This window comes from Ranitomeya variabilis, chromosome 5 (genome assembly GCF_051348905.1).
Source record: "Ranitomeya variabilis isolate aRanVar5 chromosome 5, aRanVar5.hap1, whole genome shotgun sequence".
NCBI lineage: Eukaryota > Metazoa > Chordata > Amphibia > Anura > Dendrobatidae > Ranitomeya > Ranitomeya variabilis.
The window spans coordinates 680,820,381-680,842,086 of NC_135236.1; the positions used below are offsets into that span (position 1 = coordinate 680,820,381).

The 21,706-nt window shown below is 49.5% G+C and overlaps 2 protein-coding genes across 3 annotated transcripts; one reads left to right on the top strand and one right to left on the bottom strand.

Annotated features, from left to right (window-relative positions):
- Positions 1-1,194: 1,194 nt before the first annotated feature.
- On the top strand, positions 1,195-12,166 carry IL17RA (interleukin 17 receptor A). 2 transcript variants are annotated; one of them, XM_077267073.1, is made up of 12 exons: positions 1,195-1,338; positions 1,438-1,462; positions 1,545-1,691; positions 3,153-3,277; positions 3,376-3,499; positions 5,453-5,500; positions 5,588-5,739; positions 5,884-5,958; positions 6,070-6,166; positions 6,259-6,351; positions 6,556-6,573; positions 9,794-12,166. In XM_077267073.1, the coding sequence occupies exons 1-12, from the start codon at positions 1,240-1,242 to the stop codon at positions 11,524-11,526; spliced, it is 2,736 nt and encodes a 911-aa protein (XP_077123188.1). In that variant the 5' UTR covers positions 1,195-1,239; the 3' UTR covers positions 11,527-12,166. The 2 variants fall into 2 exon arrangements, with proteins under 2 accessions (XP_077123188.1, XP_077123190.1); XM_077267075.1 differs by lacking the exons at positions 1,195-1,338; positions 1,438-1,462; positions 3,153-3,277 and having other exon boundaries at positions 1,586-1,691.
- Positions 12,167-15,110: 2,944 nt separating this feature from the next.
- Positions 15,111-17,769, bottom strand: TMEM121B (transmembrane protein 121B). The gene has a single exon (XM_077267076.1). It carries the CDS (start codon positions 17,406-17,408, stop codon positions 16,410-16,412), a length of 999 nt encoding a protein of 332 aa, XP_077123191.1. The 5' UTR covers positions 17,409-17,769; the 3' UTR covers positions 15,111-16,409.
- Between the last annotated feature and the right edge of the window lie 3,937 nt (positions 17,770-21,706).

Below are 21,706 nucleotides of genomic sequence, written 5' to 3' on the forward strand. Positions count from 1 at the left end.
CCCCCAACAGGCACGGAGGTCTTCAGCAGACCCCCAACAGGCACGGAGGTCTTCAGCAGACCCCCAACAGGCACGGAGGTCTTCAGCAGACCCCCAACAGACACGGAGGTCTTCAGCAGACCCCCAACAGACACGGAGGTCTTCAGCAGACCCCCAACAGACACGGAGGTCTTCAGCAGACCCCCAACAGACACGGAGGTCTTCAGCAGACCCCCAACAGACACGGAGGTCTTCAGCAGACCCCCAACAGACACGGAGGTCTTCAGCAGACCCCCAACAGACACGGAGGTCTTCAGCAGACCCCCAACAGACACGGAGGTCTTCAGCAGACCCCCAACAGACACGGAGGTCTTCAGCAGACCCCCAACAGACACGGAGGTCTTCAGCAGACCCCCAACAGACACGGAGGTCTTCAGCAGACCCCCAACAGACACGGAGGTCTTCAGCAGACCCCCCAACAGACACGGAGGTCTTCAGCAGACCCCCAACAGACACGGAGGTCTTCAGCAGACCCCCAACAGACACGGAGGTCTTCAGCAGACCCCCAACAGACACGGAGGTCTTCAGCAGACCCCCGGCTGACGTGACAACCCATTGGCGCCCAGCGATCACGTAACCGGGGACCAATGGAAGCGTGGAATGAATTTTAGCGTGACTTCCCAATATATAGTACCCTAGTAATGATTCACAGCCACTTTTTCTGTTTTGAGGGTAACATTAAGACCACCTGGCTACCGGTGTGACCGCTCCCACCAGATGGCCATGCTATCCTGTGTTATATTTCAGTCTTACCATCAGTTTCTAACGCTTTCATCTCTCCAGTACTGCACTATGCGCTCTGACAGAAGCCGCTGACAGCGCACCCTCTCCTCACCTGCCAGCCGCCTCACGTCGCGGCTACTGAGTCGCTCCGCCTTTGGGGTTGGCTTTATAGATGAGCAGTGACGTCACTAACCGCCACTTTGGACCAGCGCTCCGCGGAAATAGGGGTTACGTCACTGGACCAATTCTCTCCGTCCAATCACAATAATAACATAGGGCCAGCCCCGCCCTCTCATTTGCATACCTGGGATTTCCCCACGGTACCTCAATTCCCGGAACAGCCACCTCCCCTCCGCTCTCACCTGGGCAGGATGGAGCGTCCTGATTGGTCCGCACGCCGCGAGCATTTGCATATAGTTCTCAGCCGCGGGAAGGCGGAAGCGCAGTCTGTGAGCGGAGCGGCCCGGAGCGGAGGTGATGGCGCCGGCTGTCCGCCTCCTCGTCCTCGCTGGGCTCCTGGGTGTCGCCCGGGGACTCCGAGTCATCCACTCCCCAGCCTTTAACTGCTCCCAGCCGGTGAGTGACAGACATGAGTCATGGCGGCCTCCCCTCCGCCGTCTGCAGGCTGATAACAGAGAATAATGGCTCACAAGCCTCCTCTTCTCTTTCTTGCAGGGGATTGAGTGCACAGTCCGGGACAGTAAGTGATCGTCTCCTCCATGTGTCTGTCCGGTCACAGCAGCACAGAGTATGTCAGGACATTTACCCGAGCTCTCCTTTAGGTGACTGCCTGGATCTCAGCTGGCTCCGACCCGCCGACTGGACCCCCACAGCCCCCTCTAGTATGGCGGTGACCGCGGGGATCGGGCTGAACGAGACGGGACACCGCGTGCCGGTCCTGATGGTCAACTGGACCCTAGGCATCGACTGTGAGTGTCCGGGGAAAGACGCCGGGGGTACGGGGTGAGGACGCCGGGGGTACGGGGCGAGGACTACGGGGGAGGACGCCGGGGGTACGGGGCGAGGACGCCGGGGGTACGGAGCGAGGACGCCGGGGGTACGGGGCGAGGATGGCGGGGGTATGGGGCACTGACGCTGGGGGGTATGGGGCACTGACGCTGGGGGGTACGGGGCACTGACGCTGGGGGGTACGGGGCGAGGACGCCGGGGGGTATGGGGCGCTGACGCCGGGGGGTATGGGGTGAGGACACCGGGGGGTATGGTGCGAGGACTTCGGGGGTACAGGGCGCTGATGCTGGGGGCGTACAGGGTGAGGATGCTGTGGGGTACAGGGTGAGGATGCTGTGGGGTACAGGGTGAGGATGCTGTGGGGTACAGGGTGAGGATGCTGTGGGGTACAGGGTGAAGATGCTGAGGGTACAAGGAGAGGATGCTCGGGGTACAGGGAGAGGATGCTGGGGGCACAGTGGCTGGGGGTACAGGGTGCTGGGGGTACGGGGTACTGGGGTCACAGGGCGCTGGGGTTACAGGGTGCTGATGCGGGGGTACGGGGCGCTGACACTGAAGGTTCAGGGTGGTGCTGGGGTTACATGGTGCTGATGCTGGGGGCACAGGGTGCTGGGGTTAAAGGGTGCTGATGCTGGGGGTACGGGGTACTGGGATTGAAGGGCGCTGGAGTTACAGTGTGCTGATGCGGGGGTACGGGGCGCTGACGCTGGGGGTTCAGGTTGCTAGGGGTACGGGGCGCTGATGCTGGGGGCACAGGGTGCTGGGGTTACAGGGCGCAGACGCTGGGGTTACAGGGCGCTGACGTTACAGGACGCTGGGGTTACAGGGTGCTGAAGCTGGGGTTACAGGACGCTGGGGTAACAGGGCGAGGACCCTGGGGGTATAAGGTGCCTGGGGTACAGGATGCTGGGGGTTCAGGGTACTGGGGTTACAAGGTGCTGATGCTGGGGGCACGGGGCGCTGACGCTGGGGGTACAGGGCACGGAGGCTGGGGGTACAGGGCACCGAGGCTGGGGGTACAGGGTGCTAACGCTGGGGGAACAGGGTGCTGAAGATGGGAGTACAAGACGCTGGGGGTACAGGGTGCTGACGCTGGGGGTACAGGGTGCTGGGGGAACAGGGTGCTGAAGATGGGAGTACAGGACGCTGACGCTGGGGGAACAGGGTGCTGAAGATGGGAGTACAGGACGCTGGGGGTACAGGGTGAAGATGCTCACAGCGCAGGATGATGACACTGGGTACAGTATGATGTTTGGGTTCAGGATACTGAATAGGGTGCATTATAACGCTGACAATGGGGGTATAGGATGATACTGATGCTGGGGGTGCAGGTTGATGATACGGACGTTGGGGGTGCAGGATGGTGACACTTGGGATATGAGACATTTGGGGCCCCCAGTGACCCTCCCTTGTCCTCGCAGTCAGTATCCAGATTCTACAAGGTGCGGAGATCTCGGTTCTGGATTTTTCGTCCGGCCGCAGTCGTTGTGTTCAGTTCCAGTTCAATAACAGGTTTGACAGTCAGCTCGATCATCAGCAGCAGGCGGTAGGTGAACCCCAGTGTGCATTACGTTCTGGTGCCGTGGCTGCATCTGATGCTGTTGTTCTCCTGTATCAGCCGGATCACACTGTTCTCTCTTACAGTGGAAGTTCTTCTATGACAAGTTTGAGATGTTTCCTGGTAACGAATACCTTGTAAGTGTCCAGCACCTGCCGAAAGAGCGACATGGAAGCCTAAACCGCAGAGAGCAGAGATTTAGAGCTCCAGGTAACAGAGAGAACGCGGATATTTCCTCATATATCCACTGGCCGCAGTGTGTATGAAGCCGGAGTTTCCAGAGAAAATCTAAATAGTAGTTTCTTTAACGACCACTAGAGGTCACTGCGAAGCTTGTACTATACCCCTGCTTCTGCCTAAGCCGATGTTTACACAGGGAGGGTTATAGGTCCTGAGGTTTCTCTGTGGCTGTAATGTACAGGGTGATATCTGTTGTGTTACTTAGCCTGTATTATACCCCAGAGCTGCACTCACTATTCTGCTGGTGCAGTCACTGTGTACATACATTACATTACTGATCCTGAGTTACATCCTGTATTATACCCCAGAGCTGCACTCACTATTCTGCTGGTGCAGTCACTGTGTACATACATTACATTACTGATCCTGAGTTACATCCTGTATTATACCCCAGAGCTGCACTCACTATTCTGCTGGTGCAGTCACTGTGTACATACATTACATTACTGATCCTGGGTTACATCCTGTATTATACTCCAGAGCTGCACTCACTATTCTGCTGGTGCAGTCACTGTGTACATACATTACATTACTGATCCTGAGTTACATCCTGTATTATACTCCAGAGCTGCACTCACTATTCTGCTGGTGCAGTCACTGTGTACATACATTACATTACTGATCCTGAGTTACCTCCTGTATTATACCCCAGAGCTGCACTCACTATTCTGCTGGTGCAGTCACTGTGTACATACATTACATTACTGATCCTGGGTTACATCCTGTATTATACTCCAGAGCTGCACTCACTATTCTGCTGGTGCAGTCACTGTGTACATACATTACTGATCCTGAGTTACATCCTGTATTATACTCCAGAGCTGCACTCACTATTCTGCTGGTGCAGTCACTGTGTACATACATTACATTACTGATCCTGAGTTACATCCTGTATTATACTCCAGAGCTGCACTCACTATTCTGCTGGTGCAGTCACTGTGTACATACATTACATTACTGATCCTGAGTTACATCCTGTATTATACTCCAGAGCTGCACTCACTAATCTGCTGGTGCAGTCACTGTGTACATACATTACATTACTGATCCTGAGTTACCTCCTGTATTATACCCCAGAGCTGCACTCACTATTCTGCTGGTGCAGTCACTGTGTACATACATTACATTACTGATCCTGAGTTACATCCTGTATTATACCCCAGAGCTGCACTCACTATTCTGCTGGTGCAGTCACTGTGCACATACATTACATTACTGATCCTGAGTTACATCCTGTATTATACCCCAGAGCTGCACTCACTATTCTGCTGGTGCAGTCACTGTGCACATACATTACATTACTGATCCTGAGTTACCTCCTGTATTATACCCCAGAGCTGCACTCACTATTCTGCTGGTGCACTCACTGTGTACATACATTACATTACTGATCCTGAGTTACCTCCTGTATTATACCCCAGAGCTGCACTCACTATTCTGCTGGTGCAGTCACTGTGTACATACATTACATTACTGATCCTGAGTTACATCCTGTATTATACCCCAGAGCTGCACTCACTATTCTGCTGGTGCAGTCACTGTGTACATACATTACATTACTGATCCTCAGTTACCTCCTGTATTATACCCCAGAGCTGCACTCACTATTCTGCTGGTGCAGTCACTGTGTACATACATTACATTACTGATCCTGAGTTACATCCTGTATTATACCCCAGAGCTGCACTCACTATTCTGCTGGTAGAGTTACGATGTAACTACTGTACATTGCTTTACCTGAGCTCCGATCATGTGAGCAGCCGTTAGATTTCAGCTCTGGAGCGACACTGGTCGAGCAGGTAATGCTGGGACACTTCACAGTATAGAGCAGTGGTTGCAGTGAGCGGCAGGAGTCTCGGTGACTCTGTGCTTAGTGGCGGTCACGTTCCAGGACGTTGTAACTCGGGTATTCTGCTTTTCCAGGGTGCAGTGAGGATGGGATGATGGAGACGTGGACCTGCTGTAAGGAAGGTACGTGTGTGACCGGCGCTGTACGAGGAGCCGTAGTGGCGATGTACTGATGTCAGGATTTGTTATATCCTCCGCTCGTCCCTCCAGGATATTGCTGGAGCCCTAAGATCAGCCTGGAATTCTCCGAAGAGCAGCTGATTGTGACGTTTACCCCTCGTAGCGATGCCCTCAGATATGGCGTCCTAGTGGATATCAGCGATATGGAGATCATGCGGTCGGAGGAGGTCGTCCTGCAGCAGGTAATCATTCCGGATCTCTGCTGGGGCACGGGGCGCCCCCCGGATTATTGCCGTCTCAGTTTTCTATAATAACTAAGTTGTTGGTGTTGCCTCTTGGTGGACAAACTTGGCATTGCAACTCTTATTTCTTCTCGCGACCTACAGGGGGCGACTTCTGAACGAGTGCAGGTTATCATCCCCAACCCTGTGTCCTACGAGCCTTGCTGGTACAACGTCTCGGTAATGTACATGTCTGTTAACCCTTAGTTATCTGCTCCCTCTTTGATATACACGATTTTGGGGTGCATGAGCACCAGACTTTTCAGTTCTGCTCTCCGTTATTACTTTCAGGTTTGGCCACATATGGATAATTGTCATACGGACTGCGTGCGGCAGTGGTACGCTCCAACGTGTCCCCCTTCTGAAACACCAGCTCCTCCGACCCCAGGTGAGCCACGACTGTCAGCGTATCCAACAGTATGATAGATGCAGCTTTGGATGTGACTGGAGCATTTATGTGCTGTTATGTTAAATCTGCAGTGCCGCCGATGCCGGTCCACGTGTGGCTGATTGTGGCCGCTGTAATGGTTATGGCTTTTGTGAGCACAATAATCTTCTTTTGGAGGTTTCGAGGTGAGAAACAAATCCTGGGTCTTCTCTCCCCCCATGTTAGTTCATTTCCCCCAACACATGAGCTGCATAGAGTTAATAGCTGAGACGCTTCCCCCGCTGCATGAGGCATCTTCTCTGGAGCTGCTGCTGTGGGCGTTTGGCAGTGCTGACGAGATATTTGCTTTTTTATTTTCTTGCTGATTCTCTGCCTTTCTTTTCTTACAGATTGTATCTATGGATCAGGTGAGTGAAGATTTAACCCTTTCCTGAAAAGCATAAATGTAAAATTAGTGAAGATGGGGGGGAAGATACCGTATATACTCGAGTATAAGCCGACCCCCTCTAATTTTGCCACAAAAAACTGGGAAAACTTATTGACTCGAGTATAAGCCTAGGGTGGGAAATGCAGCAGCTAGCGGTAAATGTCAAAAGTAAAAATAGACACCAATAAAAGTAAAATTAATTGAGACATCAGTAGGTTAAGTGTTTTTGAATAACCATATTGAATCAGGAGCCCCATATAATGCTCCATATTAAAATATACCCCGTATAATGCTGCACAAAGGTTAATAATGGCCCCATAAGATGCTCCATAGAAACATTTGCCCAATATAGTGCTGCATAAAGGTTGATGGCCCCATACGATGCTCCAAACATTATGGCCCCATTACATGCTCCACACATTATGGCCCCATAAGATGCTCCTCATATATGCCCAATAAGATGCTCCATACATTTGCCCCATGAGATGCTCCATACATTTGCCCCATGAGATGTTCCATACATTTGCCCCATTTGCTGTGATTAAAATAAAAAAAATCACATACCTGTCTTCGCTCAGGCCCCCGGCACCTGCGATAGTCACCTTCCTCTTTCCATCGCTGCGTGCTGCTCTGTCTTCCATCCTCTGCACTGACTGTTCAGGCAGAGGGCGGCGCGCACACTAATCGCGTCATCGCGCCCTCTGACCTGTACAGTCACAGCCAGAGGACAGAAGACAGAGCAGCGCGCAGCGATGGGATGGAGGACAGGTGACTTGCGCAATGCTCACCTCCCCCGATATACTCACCTGCTCCCGGTGCGGTCCCTGGCAGCGTCTCACTGTCAGATGGTCTCCGGGAGCCGGCGGCACCGTCCTGTGTTCAGCGGTCACGTGGTACCGCTGATTAAAGTAATGAATATGTGTGCATATTCATTACTTTAAATGAGCGGTACCACGTGCCCGCTGAACACAGGAAGATACCGCCGGCTCCCGGAGACCTTCGGACATGCAGGGACAGCGTCAGGAACAGGTGAGTATATCACAGCCGCCGCTCCCCCTCACCCGCCGACCCCACACCGACACTGACTCGAGTATAAGCCGAGAGGGTCACTTTCAGCCCAAAAAAATGGGCTGAAAATCTCAGCTTATACTCGAGTATATAAGGTATTAAAAATAATTACAAAAAAAAATTGCTAAATTTAGAAACCTAACACAATGGGTATCACCATGTCCGTAACAGTCCAAGCCATTAAAATAGTATTTACCTTGCAAGGAAAAAAAAAACCATCTATGCAACTAATACCTGAATAATTTATCTGCGATTACTGAAGAAGCCAGTAAGAGAACCAGAGGCAGAAGAGACGTTAAAGATTATCGAAGAAAGACAAATGGCAAAAGGTAACGAGCAGGACACAGAGAATGTCAGTAAAGGACTAAAGAGAGCCAATCGAGCTACGACAGAAGCAGTAAAGGACTAAAGAGAGCCAGTCGAGCAGACAGACTAAAGCAGCAAAGGATTAAAGAGAGCCATTTGAGCAGACTAAAACAGTAAAGGACTAAAGAGAGCCATTTGAGCAGACAGACTAAAGCAGTAAAGGACTATAGAGGGCCATTCGAGCAGACAAAGAACTTTATTACCACGAGATATATACAGAGATAGAAAGCGAACATCTGGAGGGCAAGACCGGGAAGGCATACCTAAAGATCAAATGAATACAAAGAAAGTTTCATCCAAGAGTGGGAATGTTGAAAGACGCCAACGGGAACAAACTAACAAAGCCAGAACAGATCAAGGAAAGATGGAAAGAATACACTGAGCTCCTCTACAAGAACGACTTGGTGATACAGGAAGAAACTGAGACTGGAAGTGATGGCGACCTGAACATCTTGACAGATGCTGAGATAAAGCTTCTGTCAAACAACAAAGTGCTTGCAGGTGACAATATTCCAATAAAGTCTTCTGGAGCTGCAGTTGATGTCCTCACAAGCCTTTGTCAGCAGACATGGACGATAGGTAAATGGCCCAAGGATTGGACAACATCCATGTTTATTCCTATTCCGAGGAAGGGAGATGCTGCCGACTATGGAAACTATCGGACCATTGCTCTCATGCCTGCAAAATACTACAGAAGATCCAACCAAGACGCCTACAGCCTTACTGGGACAGAGAGCTGGAACCTTTACATTGACCAAGAAGCAACTGTCCGAACAGGACACGGCGTGGTTTTGTGTAGAGTAAGGTGTCAGACAAGAAGGCATCTACAATTTAGATGCAGAAGTTATTTTCAGGAAGAAGAAGGAATCCAGAGTGCTGAACTAATCATCCGCAATCTTCAATACGCAGACGATACAACATTGATAGCAACAAGCGTAGATGGAATGGAGGACTTATTACAGTGTGTCCAGTTGGGAAGCCCGAACATGGGACTGCTACTGAACACAAAGATGGGACACGTCTGAGATGGACAGCGACAACAACAGAAGTCAATAGAAGAAAAGTTTTGGGCAAATCAACAATGAAGTCTCTGGGCAAAGTCTTCAAACCGAGGAACATTTTATTGGTGACGAAGACAAGGCTCGTACATAGTCTGGTCTTTTCTGTAGTAACACACAGATGCAAAATATGAACAATAAAGAAACAAGACAGAAGAAGAAGCCACGCCATCTCCATGTGGTGCTGGAGAAGGATGTTATCAATACCATGGATGGCAAGAACAAATTATGCTTGGAACAAATCAAACCAGACACTGGAAGCAAGGATCATCATATGAAGAGAACAATCTCTGGAGAAGGACATCATGGTCAGAAGAATAGAAGGAACAAGGCGAAGATCCTGGTGGACCTATCCAGGCTAGCATAAGATCCATCTTCCGACAAATCATTCAACCATCAAGTCGAAGGTCGTTAATTCCTTGTGTGGTGCGAGCAGATTATGTAGCGCTGGTCATGGATTGTAACCGGTTGCAAACTAGTCCCCACGTACTGATTTACGTCCTGCTCACCATATACTTGGGGATTATATGTTTTGTAGAAATATCTATGTATCTTTGCGGCAAGGTGGAAAGTGAGACAGTCGTGTGCATGAGTGAATGCTTGCTCTCCTGCCATCTAGTGGCACTTATGAAAAATGCATTATCCCAGAGTTCATAATGCTTCCAAAATTCTACAGTAGTTTGTAACTTATTTTTTTTCTCATTACAGGTAAAGCCTCTGCCCCGCCCCCGTCAGTGCCACCACCACCACCACCTCTGCTGGAGAAGCAGAAAGTATGGCTGGTTTACTCCGCCGATCACGAGCTTTACGTCAATGTCGTCGTGAGGCTGGCAGACTTCCTGCGCTTGGCTTGGGGCCTGGACGTCATTCTGGATCGGTACCAGAGCCAAGTGATCGGGATAAAAGGTGCCATGGCCTGGCTGGGCTATCAAAAAGCCGAAATCGAGAAGGCAAATGGGACCATCCTCATTCTCTGTTCTAGAGGTGTCCAAGCAAAATGGCGGGCGATGCAGACCGCTCAGGAAGAGCGGGTGTCGCTGCCTGAAGACGCTGCTTACATGTTTGGGGACCTCTTCACTCCAGCTCTGGCAAACATCCTCCCTGACTTCCAGATGGCCAACCCTTATGATCGATACCTGGTGGCTTATTTCAGTGACCTGAGTGATTTCGGCGATATCCCTTCTCCACTTGAAATCTGCCCTCGGTACGCACTGATTGAAAACCTGGAACACCTTTTATTCCGCATCCAGAGGATAGAAAGCCATCAGCCCAACGTGCAATATAACGTGGACGTGGCCGGACACCCAAGCTACCGCTACTTGGTGAAGGCCGTGGAGCAGTGCCGGACTTGGCAGGAGACACACGTGGATTGGTTAGGGAGGGAATATATCTCTGCACAAGCGGATGAGCAGCCCGTGGTGGAGGACGAGGCTGGACATGAGCTCACTCGTAGAGTCTGTCCTCGCATCCTCCAACCGGAGGCTTCAGTCTCTCTCGTGAGTCCTCACCTCACCATGCCAGAGCCTCTTCGATCGGTAAACCCGTCTCTTGTGGTTGGGAACTCAGCTGGCTACGTGGTACCTCAAATTAATGAGGAGCCGTCGCCAGTCACCTTTGTGAAGCCATCCCTTAATATGGAAGCTCTCGGGGCATCTTATAGACAGCAGCCGTTCTTGGTCGATGCAGACGAGTCCGTACCACTTCATGAACGACGCTTAGATAAGATGGTCTTGTCTATACCAACGGACCAAGACGGCGTGACGGAGGACTTGGGCGAAGCCCAAAGAAGGTTCCTCTGCCAGACCTTCTTCGATCAATACGTTGACCCTGAAGATGTCTTCCATGCAGAAGATCCAAGACTGTCTCCAGCTGTCGACTTGGAACGGTCTCTTCTTGACTCGTTGCGTCAGGTGGACTTGCCCATGCTTAGTGACCAAGAAGACCAATCTGAGGACTTGGGTGAAGCCCAGAAAAGGTTTTTATTACAGAGTGACTTTGTAGATCAGGCCGGAGCAATGTTCAATCCTTTGGTTGATGACGACACATATTCCGACGTGTGTGAATCTGTCCAAGGTGACTTGCTGAACGCTCAGCATAAGTTTCTCCTGCAGACCATCCTCGGCGATCAGCACATTGCCTCAGACCTGGTCCCCGGCGCAGAATGGCCAGCGACTGTTTACGAACGTCAGCCATTGTTACGAGACACCGACAAACCTCTGCCGACCGGCAGTGAATGTTTCCTTCTAACTTATCCATCCGCACCCACGGATCTCGGAGAAATGTGTGTCCTGGGGGGTCAGAGAATGAGCCCCCAGATGGACTATGAATACGAGCAGGGTGGTGGCCATTACCTGAATGCGGGTGAGACTGATAACAAGCACCGCCACTTCGAGGATCTGGGATATGGAACTATGAACCCTAATAATGGCCAGACGCTATAATGAGCCATGTTGTCTTCTACTCTAGCCACAGCCAAAGCTGCAATCGTATGACTAACCTTACCAAACAGTGCCTAATTAATAGTGCCATATGATGACCATATAATACCGCTATTCAACTCTCTAAAAAACAATTCCCTACCCTGCTGCCATGGTCACCTCCAGTGTCGGCCTGAAACGGCACACAGCGTGCTCCATTCCTTGCTATTAACCCCTTAAATGCCACCGTCCGTGACGGCGGTGCACCGTGTCAGACCCCCCTCTAGATCCACCCTGCTCCTAATAGGGTGCCAGGGACCCACGTGGCTTCCATGTTGGTACTTTTTTGTGGAAAAAGTCCAAAAGTTCCGGGTCATAGAAAATGGCACAAAAGCAAAGGGTTTTTGTTTTTTTTAACCAGTAAAATTAAGAAAAAAAATAAGATGTCTTATGAATCTAATCACAACAGTTCCGGCGTCACCGCTGTATAACTGACGAGTTTATATCCTGTACTGAAAATAATGAATGTATATTTCCTATTGGCGAATAACATTGTACTGTAATACCGCCATCGTGTAGAGTGTAATGCTATCACTGTGCAGATTCCAGAATACTGGAGGGGGGGTTAATATACACCACAATCAATAAATGAAGGAACAAATCACCGATGTCATCATTACCCAATAATCACACGAGGAGCAGAGCACAAAATATCACCATTTATTCATCCGTTATTACAGTCACAGGGCAAGCGGGCGACATCTCCAGAGCGGCTGTACAGAGATTCTGCCCGACTCAGTGCACAACTCTACAAGTACAACTGTACATAGGGGCGGTATTATAGTAGTTATATTCTTGTATATAGGGGCAGTATTATAGTAGTTATATTCTTGTACATAGGGGCAGTATTATAGTAGTTATATCCTTGTACATAGGGGCAGTATTATAGTAGTTATATTCTTGTACATAGGGGCAGTATTATAGCAGTTATATTCTTGTATATAGGGGCAGTATTATAGTAGTTATATTCTTGTACATAGGGGCAGCATTATAGTAGTTATATTCTTGTACATAGGGGGCAGCATTATAGTAGTTATATTCTTGTACATAGGGGGCAGCATTATAGTAGTTATATTCTTGTACATAGGGGGCAGTATTATAGTAGTTATATTCTTGTACATAGGGGCAGTATTATAGTAGTTATATTCTTGTACATAGGGGCAGTATTATAGTAGTTATATTCTTGTACATAGGAGCAGTATTATAGTAGTTATATTCTTGTACATAGGGGCAGTATTATAGTAGTTATATTCTTGTATATAGGGGCAGTATTATAGTAGTTATATTCTTGTACATAGGGGCAGTATTATAGTAGTTATATTCTTGTACATAGGGGCAGTATTATAGTAGTTATATTCTTGTACATAGGAGCGGTATTATAGTAGTTATATTCTTGTATATAGGGGCAGTATTATAGTAGTTATATTCTTGTACATAGGGGCAGTATTATAGTAGTTATATTCTTGTACATAGGAGCAGTATTATAGTAGTTATATTCTTGTATATAGGGGCAGTATTATAGTAGTTATATTCTTGTACATAGGGGCGGTATTATAGTAGTTATATTCTTGTACATAGGAGCGGTATTATAGTAGTTATATTCTTGTATATAGGGGCAGTATTATAGTAGTTATATTCTTGTACATAGGGGCAGTATTATAGTAGTTATATTCTTGTACATAGGAGCAGTATTATAGTAGTTATATTCTTGTACTTAGTGGACAGTATTATAGTAGTTATATTCTTGTACATCGCAGTATTATAGTAGTTATATTCTTGTACATAGGGGCAGTATTATAGTAGTTATATTCTTGTACATAGGAGCAGTATTATAGTAGTTATATTCTTGTACATAGGGGCAGTATTATAGTAGTTATATTCTTGTATATAGGGGCAGTATTATAGTAGTTATATTCTTGTACATAGGGGCAGTATTATAGTAGTTATATTCTTGTACATAGGAGCAGTATTATAGTAGTTATATTCTTGTATATAGGGGCAGTATTATAGTAGTTATATTCTTGTACATAGGAGCAGTATTATAGTAGTTATATTCTTGTACAAAGGGGCAGTATTATAGTAGTTATATTCTTGTACATAGGAGCAGTATTATAGTAGTTATATTCTTGTACATAGGGGCAGTATTATAGTAGTTATATTCTTGTACATAGGAGCAGTATTATAGTAGTTATATCCTTGTATATAGGAGCAGTATTATAGTAGTTATATTCTTGTACATAGGGGCAGTATTATAGTAGTTATATTCTTGTACATAGGGACAGTATTATAGCAGTTATATTCTTGTACATAGGAGCAGTATTATAGCGGTTATATTCTTGTACATAGGGGCAGTATTATAGTAGTTATATTCTTGTACATAGGGGGCGGTATTATAGTAGTTACAATCACAATGCTGTAAGATGACAGATGATTACATCTTACATTTTGGTGGCGCTGAATCAAACAGAATCTCCTTTACAGACGCGGGTCCGCCGGCTTTTATAAAACACTATGAGACAAAAATATTACTTTGTACATGCATTGCTCAGTGTGTCTCCCATGATGCGTCCCCCCGTGGGCGCAGTCCTGGCCCCGCAGGGCCGGTGGCGGCCATCTTGTGCATTGCTGGGTGTGAGAACCTGAGGTCCAGCCCTTGGTGCGGTGTTACCTGAGAGCCTTGTTGCATTTACAATCAGTTTGGATAAGTGAGAGCGCGACGTCTCTAGAAGAACAGCCCTTTTTTTTTCTTTAGTCGCGGCATTTAAAAAAAAAAAAAAAAGTATCAATTTAATCCATCCGTAAAGCAACACTCCCTTTAAATATTCAGCAAGGACATCCTCTGTTCTCTAGAATCGCACTAGCCGCTACCGTAATAACCAGTAGTCACGGCAACAAAGCCAAACCTAAATATGAAAAAGTAATTTTATCCTGAACCTTGGAATGTGATTGAAAATTTAGCAAATTCTTAAAGGGGTTGGGACAAAAATTTTTTTTCTACATATTTGCATGTATTTTTGTCTAGTATTCATTTTTCTCATTAGGTTTCATTAAAAATTTTGCACGGTTTTCCTTCTATAGCCTCCATCGTACTGGTTATGGCTGGCTCCTAAAGGGTTAACTGAAAATCTGGCAGTGATGACGTCATTGGGACCGACCAATAGGAACGTTTCTAACTTTTTATCTGCCTCCTAATTTATAACCACAGACCACATCAAAGTCGAATGTGTTGGGACATAAAAAGCCTTGTAAAAGCAAAACTGTGCAAAATTTTTAATGAAACCCAATTACGAAAATGATTTTTAGCCCCAAATACATCCATTTAAGTAAGAAGTAATAATAATTTAAAAAAAAAAAATCGAGCCCCTTTAAGACACCCAAAGACTCCGAAATCTTTAGTAGGAGCCCTGGGGTGAGGAGAGATAAGGCAGCGCTGGTCTCAGGGCGTGACAGGTGTAATCAGTACATAAGGGCGGCCTGCAGCCAGCTCGCGTGGTGACAGAATCGGGAGGGCAGCAGAGACTTTTTTTGCATTTTTTTTTTTTCCTACATTTCATAAAAAATTTTTTTTTTTGTTTATTTTTCACTTTGACACTAAATATATATTTTCTTAAGATATCTCCATACAAAAAAAAAAAAAAAGTTATATTCTCTCTTATAACCTGTAGGGGTCACTGTTGGTGGCATAAGCCTCATTGCCCGCATAGGCTAAAGTGACACCTGCAGGTAGGTGCGAGTACTGCAGCTACACTGAAAGGAGAGGTAATCCAGAGAGAAGAAACCTGATGCTGACGGAAAATGTTCATAATCCAACAGGGATTATATTACTATTTTCCTGGCAAAGATTACTTTAGATTGGGAGTTCCCCTTTAAATACAGAATTAAACCATATATAAAGTTACATCCAGCCATTGTTAGGTTGCATGCATTACTCATCAAATTACGTTAAATTCACTCGAAATTCACTTTTTTTTTTTCTAGTTTTGTTTTTTTTTTCCAAGTTTTGGAAAATTTAAAGGGTGTGTGCTCCTTTAAAACTTCCCACTAAGACACGACAGATGCACAAATAGACCCATTTCCATTTTCATCAAACCCTCCATTATACTTGGGGGAGAACGGTGCCCGTTATAGTTATTGTTATAAATGGATATTGATGGATAGTGCTTGTAAAAACAATCAGTTTTGCAATTTGCTGCTTGTTACATTTTTCAGCCATTGTTGAGATATGAGCAGTTTTCTTTCTTTTTGTTTACGGCCGGTTGCCTTGGAAACCGACCACCGTTGCAGGAAGCATAACAACGAAAATTATATTCTCTCAAGAACGGCTGCAAATATTAAAAAGCAGTAAATTGCAAAAGTACCTGTTTTTACAAGCCCTATCTGATAATGCTCATCTACGAAAACGGGATTAACTCTTTAAAGAATTGGGTGGGTAGGGGGCAGATCACTTTAGTTCTGCTTCTTGACACTTTGGGGTCAATTTTGTTTTTGGGTGCCTTACATTGTGCTGGTGATGACTTCCCTTTAAATCCCCCAATTATAACTTATTTTGGGATCTCGCATGACGTCTACAAACCAATCATTTTTCAGCTACCATAGATATACATCAACTTTCCCCCACCCCCCAAAACTCTTTAATTTGACCCGCCGGACCCCCATACAGATCCCACGTGACTATACAACTTCTGTACAGTACGTCCCTTTTCCATATACGTCTCCCTTTGCATCTTGGTATCTTCCAAGGAGTCGGGGGTCCGGACTTATTTTCATGGCAGTGTTGGTAGAGGAAGAAGAGCAAGGTCCACTGGAGAACAAGGGGTTAATTCGGGATGATCGGCCATCATGGCGGCTCAGTTCTGTGAGGTCACAGCCAGCGTGTTGACGTAAGCGTGGGGTCCCATGTCGTTTTCGGAGACGCAGTGGCTGAACTGTACCGGCGGGCGGTCCGCGAGGTCGGGACCAGGAGATTTCAGGAGGCAGCAGAGCTCCAGGACCTCCAACCAGCGGCTGGCCAAGAAGAAGACATTCTTTAACATGAAGACGGACATGGGTTGGTGGTCCGGACCAAAAACTAAGAAGCAACGGACGGCCAAGAGGGGGGCGTCCACCAACGAGCTGCAGAGAAGGCGAAGGAAGAGGCGACAACAGCCGGCCGGAGCTGCCGAGTCCAACTCTGACAACCAGAGGACGGGGGAGGCCAGAGCCACAAAGTAGACCACCAGGAGAGGGTAGCGGATCAGGGGGTTTAGCAGTAGCTTCCCTTCCAGCATGGGGTCCAGCAGAGCGTAGATGTCCAGCAGGTCCAGGCAGGAGGCGAGGAAGTAGCCGCTGGCTCTTTGGTGTGGCCACCCTCGCGGGTCAATGCTCAGCGAGCGCACCAGAGACCACAGGAGAGGAACCGAGAGCGCCACCGTGAGTCTGAAGCCGGTGCTGCCCAGCGGGACCCCGGCCTCGATCAGATCCACTATCTGGGTGCAGAGGATCAGGGTCACCTTCGGGGTGAAGGCTATGGCATAGATCAGCCAGGCCAGGTGGCTGTAGGCAAAGTGGCCCTTCTTTGGCCGGAGGACTTGGCCGTACCCGGTGGAGCCGAGCGACCTCTGATAGGCTCTTTGGCCCCGGCTGTTCTTGGAGTAGAAGATCCCCCATCCGGCTACCACGACCAGGTCAGTGGCTATCCAGGAGCACCAGTACAGGTCAGTGCCCGCGATCAGGTACAGGTCCAGCAGCGCCCCCTGGGCCAGCAGCAGCACCACGGACAGCGCCTTGTAACAGCCACAGAGTGCACAGCCTGGGCCCCCGCCTGGCAACCTTCCAGGGCCCCCATGTGGGAACTCCCCAGCCGTCATCCCCAGAGTGGAAGAGGGGGACGAGGAAGAGGGGCACGAGGGGGCCACAGGTAGCGGGGAGAGTGGAGGGGGCAGGATGTCGGGGGGTGGGGGCCACAGGGCACAAAAATGGCAAACTGAGCAAGAATGAGGGAGGTGGTGTACAGGGGGGATTATTGGGGTGCACTAATGGAGGAGTGTGCGGGGGGATTATTGGGGCACCCTAATGGAGTGTGCAGGGGGGGATTATTGGGGTGCCTTAATGAAGGAGTGTGCAGATGGGGATTATTGGGGTGCGCTAATGAAGGAGTGTGCAGGGGGCATTATTGGGGTGCACTAATGGAGGAGTGTGGGGGGGGCATTATTGGGGTGCGCTAATGAAGGAGTGTGCAGGGGGGGATTATTGGGGTGTGGATAAGGGACATCAATGCAGGGGTGAGGGGCACAGTAGTAAAGGAGGGGGCCTTGTGATTGTCAGCCCTGTGCAGATATCCAAAGCCACCATCCGTCCTCACATCTGCTGGAATGTGCAGTTACATAATCTCTGGGGGTCCTGCTCAGGGTGCACAGTGTGGGGGGCTGCTGGCAGTGCTCTGGGGGTCCTGCTCAGGGTGCCCGGTGTGTGGGGGGGGGGCTGCTGGCAGTGTTCTGGGGGTCCTGCACAGGGTGCACGGTGTGGGGGGCTGCTGGCAGTGCTCTGGGGGTCCTGCTCAGGGTGCCTGGTGTGGGGGTCCTGATCAGGGTGCCCGGTGTGGGGGGCTGCTGGCAGTGCTCTGGGGGTCCTGCTCAGGGTGCCCGGTGTGGGGGGCTGCTGGCAGTGCTCTGGGGGTCCTGCTCAGGGTGCCCGGTGTGGGGGTCCTGCTCAGGGTGCCCGGTGTGGGGGGCTGCTGGCAGTGCTCTGGGGGTCCTGCTCAGGGTGCCTGGTGTGGGGGTCCTGCTCAGGGTGCCCGGTGTGGGGGGCTGCTGGCAGTGCTCTGGGGGTCCTGCTCAGGGTGCCTGGTGTGGGGGTCCTGCTCAGGGTGCCCGGTGTGGGGGGCTGCTGGCAGTGCTCTGGGGGTCCTGCTCAGGGTGCCCGGTGTGGGGGGCTGCTGGCAGTGCTCTGGGGGTCCTGCTCAGGGTGCCTGGTGTGGGGGGCTGCTGGCAGTGCTCTGGGGGTCCTGCTCAGGGTGCCCGGTGTGTGGGGGGGGGGGCTGCTGGCAGTGTTCTGGGGGTCCTGCACAGGGTGCACAGTGTGGGGGGCTGCTGGCAGTGCTCTGGGGGTCCTGCACAGGCTGCCCGGTGTGGGGGTCCTGCTCAGGGTGCCCGGTGTGGGGGTTTGCTGGCAGTGCTCTGGGGGTCCTGCTCAGGGTGCCTGGTGTGGGGGGCTGCTGGCAGTGCTCTGGGGGTCCTGCACAGGTAGTGGACACGGAGGCACAGCTGCTAGAAGGTGGAGGCCAGTAGAGGCTGCTCCCGGCTCTGCTCCATGGTGCGGGGGGACGCACTGACCTGGGGGCGCAGCTGCAGTCACTGGAGGATCCCGGGATTCGTGGCCCTGAGGGGCCGGGATGTGGTGGAGGGGCCCCGGGAACCAGCGGGGAGGACGAGCAGCAGCTTCTCTGCGGCCGAGACTATGAGACGGGTCCACTGTGCCGCCACCTGGTGGTGAGAGGAGGGCGCTGCAGGGGAGGGAGCGCTACAGCGTGTGCACAGACACTAATGATGTGTGTGTGTGTGTGTGTGTGTGTGTGTGTATATGTATATTTATTATGAATGGTAACTGGCAAATTCTAAGGATTCAGTACCGGGGGCAGCGGGGACCCCAGGATTCAGTACCGGGGGCAGCGGGGACCCCAGGAATCAGTACCGGGGGCAGCGGGGACCCCAGGATTCAGTACCGGGGGCAGCGGGGACCCCATGAATCAGTACCGGGGGCAGCGGGGACCCCAGGATTCAGTACCGGGGGCAGCGGGGACCCCAGAATTCAGTACCGGGGGCAGCGGGGACCCCATGAATCAGTACCGGGGGCAGCGGGGACCCCAGGATTCAGTACCGGGGGCAGCGGGGACCCCAGGATTCAGTATCAGGGGCAGCGGGGACCCCAGGATTCAGTACCGGGGGCAGCGGGGACCCCAGAATTCAGTACCGGGGGCAGCGGGGACCCCAGGAATCAGTACCGGGGCAGTGGGGACCACAATGATCAGTGTTAGGACCAATCCTCGTTGACGCCTCAGAGATGTCATTTATACATATAAGTACATGTGTGAACAATACAAATGACGGCACCGCACTTATTCCTACCAGAGACCATACTGAGGACCAGGGGACATTCATTACGGGTGGCAGAAATGCGATTCTGGCAGCTGAAGGGTTCTTCACAGTTACAGCAGTCAGACAGTGGATTGCCCGGTCACAGAGGTAGTAATGGCCGACACTACATCGCCATGGACAGACGGGCCGGAGGCTTTTATCACAATAAATGGGATTGTGGGTAATAAATGATCTAGCGATAAATGTAGAACAGGTGGAGAAAGTGAGAATGATGGACAGGAGTCTTTTCACCCTGTAGAGAGGTGGTGCGCAGTCAATCTTCTGGTCTGCCAAGACCTCAGTGATCGCGGCCGGAGGTGCCGGGAATTCTGCACAAGGCTCAGACTCCAGGACCACAAGTCCCAGCAGGTCCGCCCATCCCCATCGTCTCCTGTATGTACAGTGATAATTTATTGCTGACACATCGGCTCAGACAGAACTGGGTCACCCCGATGTCGGATGTGGCCCCCGGGGCTCCCACCTTCCCCCCATGTCGTGTGATGGCGCCACAGACATCATCATCATCATCCCTCCCTAGATTGTTTTTCAGAGCGGCGGCTCTACAGGCGGCCAGGACTTGCTGGGAGTTATAGTTCTAGTACGTGACTCCTGTAATAAAGGGTTAATGATATAGTAAAGCGATTAGGGGCACATAACACCCATGGGTGGGACAGGGGCCCGGACCCCTGAGAGACGTCATCTGTCTCCTGTGAAGGAGTAAAGCTGCAATGGGGTCATCCAAATATCAGGCCCAGGTTATAGCCCTTACTAACAAAAACTATTACTGAGGGAAGAACAAAAATGGCTTACACATAGAAAAAACCCCCATAAAACAGAATACTTTATTCAATGATATACTAAAAACCAAACCCCTATCTACTATATGAATATTAAGGGGGTGATAACCCCGACATATAAAGATCAACACCCTATACTGGAACCATATAAAGATAGATACCTACATGTATTATGAAGGTGATATACCAAAAGTGATATACAGAATATAGCTAGAAGAGTGTATGAATATACGTGCACTATCCCTACCACTAAAGCAAATATAAATTTGCGACCCTAGGGTCTATTGCTACCTAGGTGCGGGGGTTGGCACCCTAAGAAAAAACGAGAGTGGCGCCCCCGCTCGTACGGTGGCTGTCCCTGGTCTACTATAAACTCCCTATAAGGGATAGAGTGTGAAACAGAAGGCCAGGTGGCTGTAAATAACTTGTCAAAGTATGTGGTACCACTTAATACAGCATAACAGGCCCACCCCCTGCAATGTGCTGTAAGGTAGGGATAGAAACAAACGCTACATATAACTTAGTTAAATTAACACTTCATTTTAGGAACCTAAAGTTATAAGATGAAATAAATTGAAATATAACAGATGTATACACAAGGTATAACCAGTATTGTAAAGGGCTAATGACAACCAAAATGCCACAGAAGAAGTCCCCACCAAATATAGCTGGATATACACAGATAGATACAATCAGCTCATAGGGAATACGGTACGTAGTAGAGACACATATCAATCATGGTAATGATATACTCATCTGCTGCAATAATAGATCCCAGCTGATAATTCATCCAGTCATAGTTGCTCACACAGTGAAACGGGGCAAACAAACTCCGCAATCAACCTCTCGACGCGTTTCCCCCATAACCATGGGTTCATCAGGAGAGTCAGGATAACAATATGGCAGTACACAGATATATACAAAGATAGGGCTGCAGCGACATACCTAAGGGCCATGTTTAAATAGGTAATCTCCAAGTGAAGGAGATAAGTATACTTCCTGTTTAATGATAAAAACCAGTAGCCGTACCTTAATCCAGAGTGTACATATCGCAGGTACAGGTAAAGCACATGTAGCGCCATGTTAGTAGAGCACCCGGCGGCCCCACACGGAAGTGTGAAGCAACAAATACCTCTATCAGCAGCGGACCCCGGAAGTGTCCGATATAGGCGCTAAAGGACAGCGCATGCGCCGGATAAAGAAACAGTAGAGGATCACAAGCCACCATGATGTTCA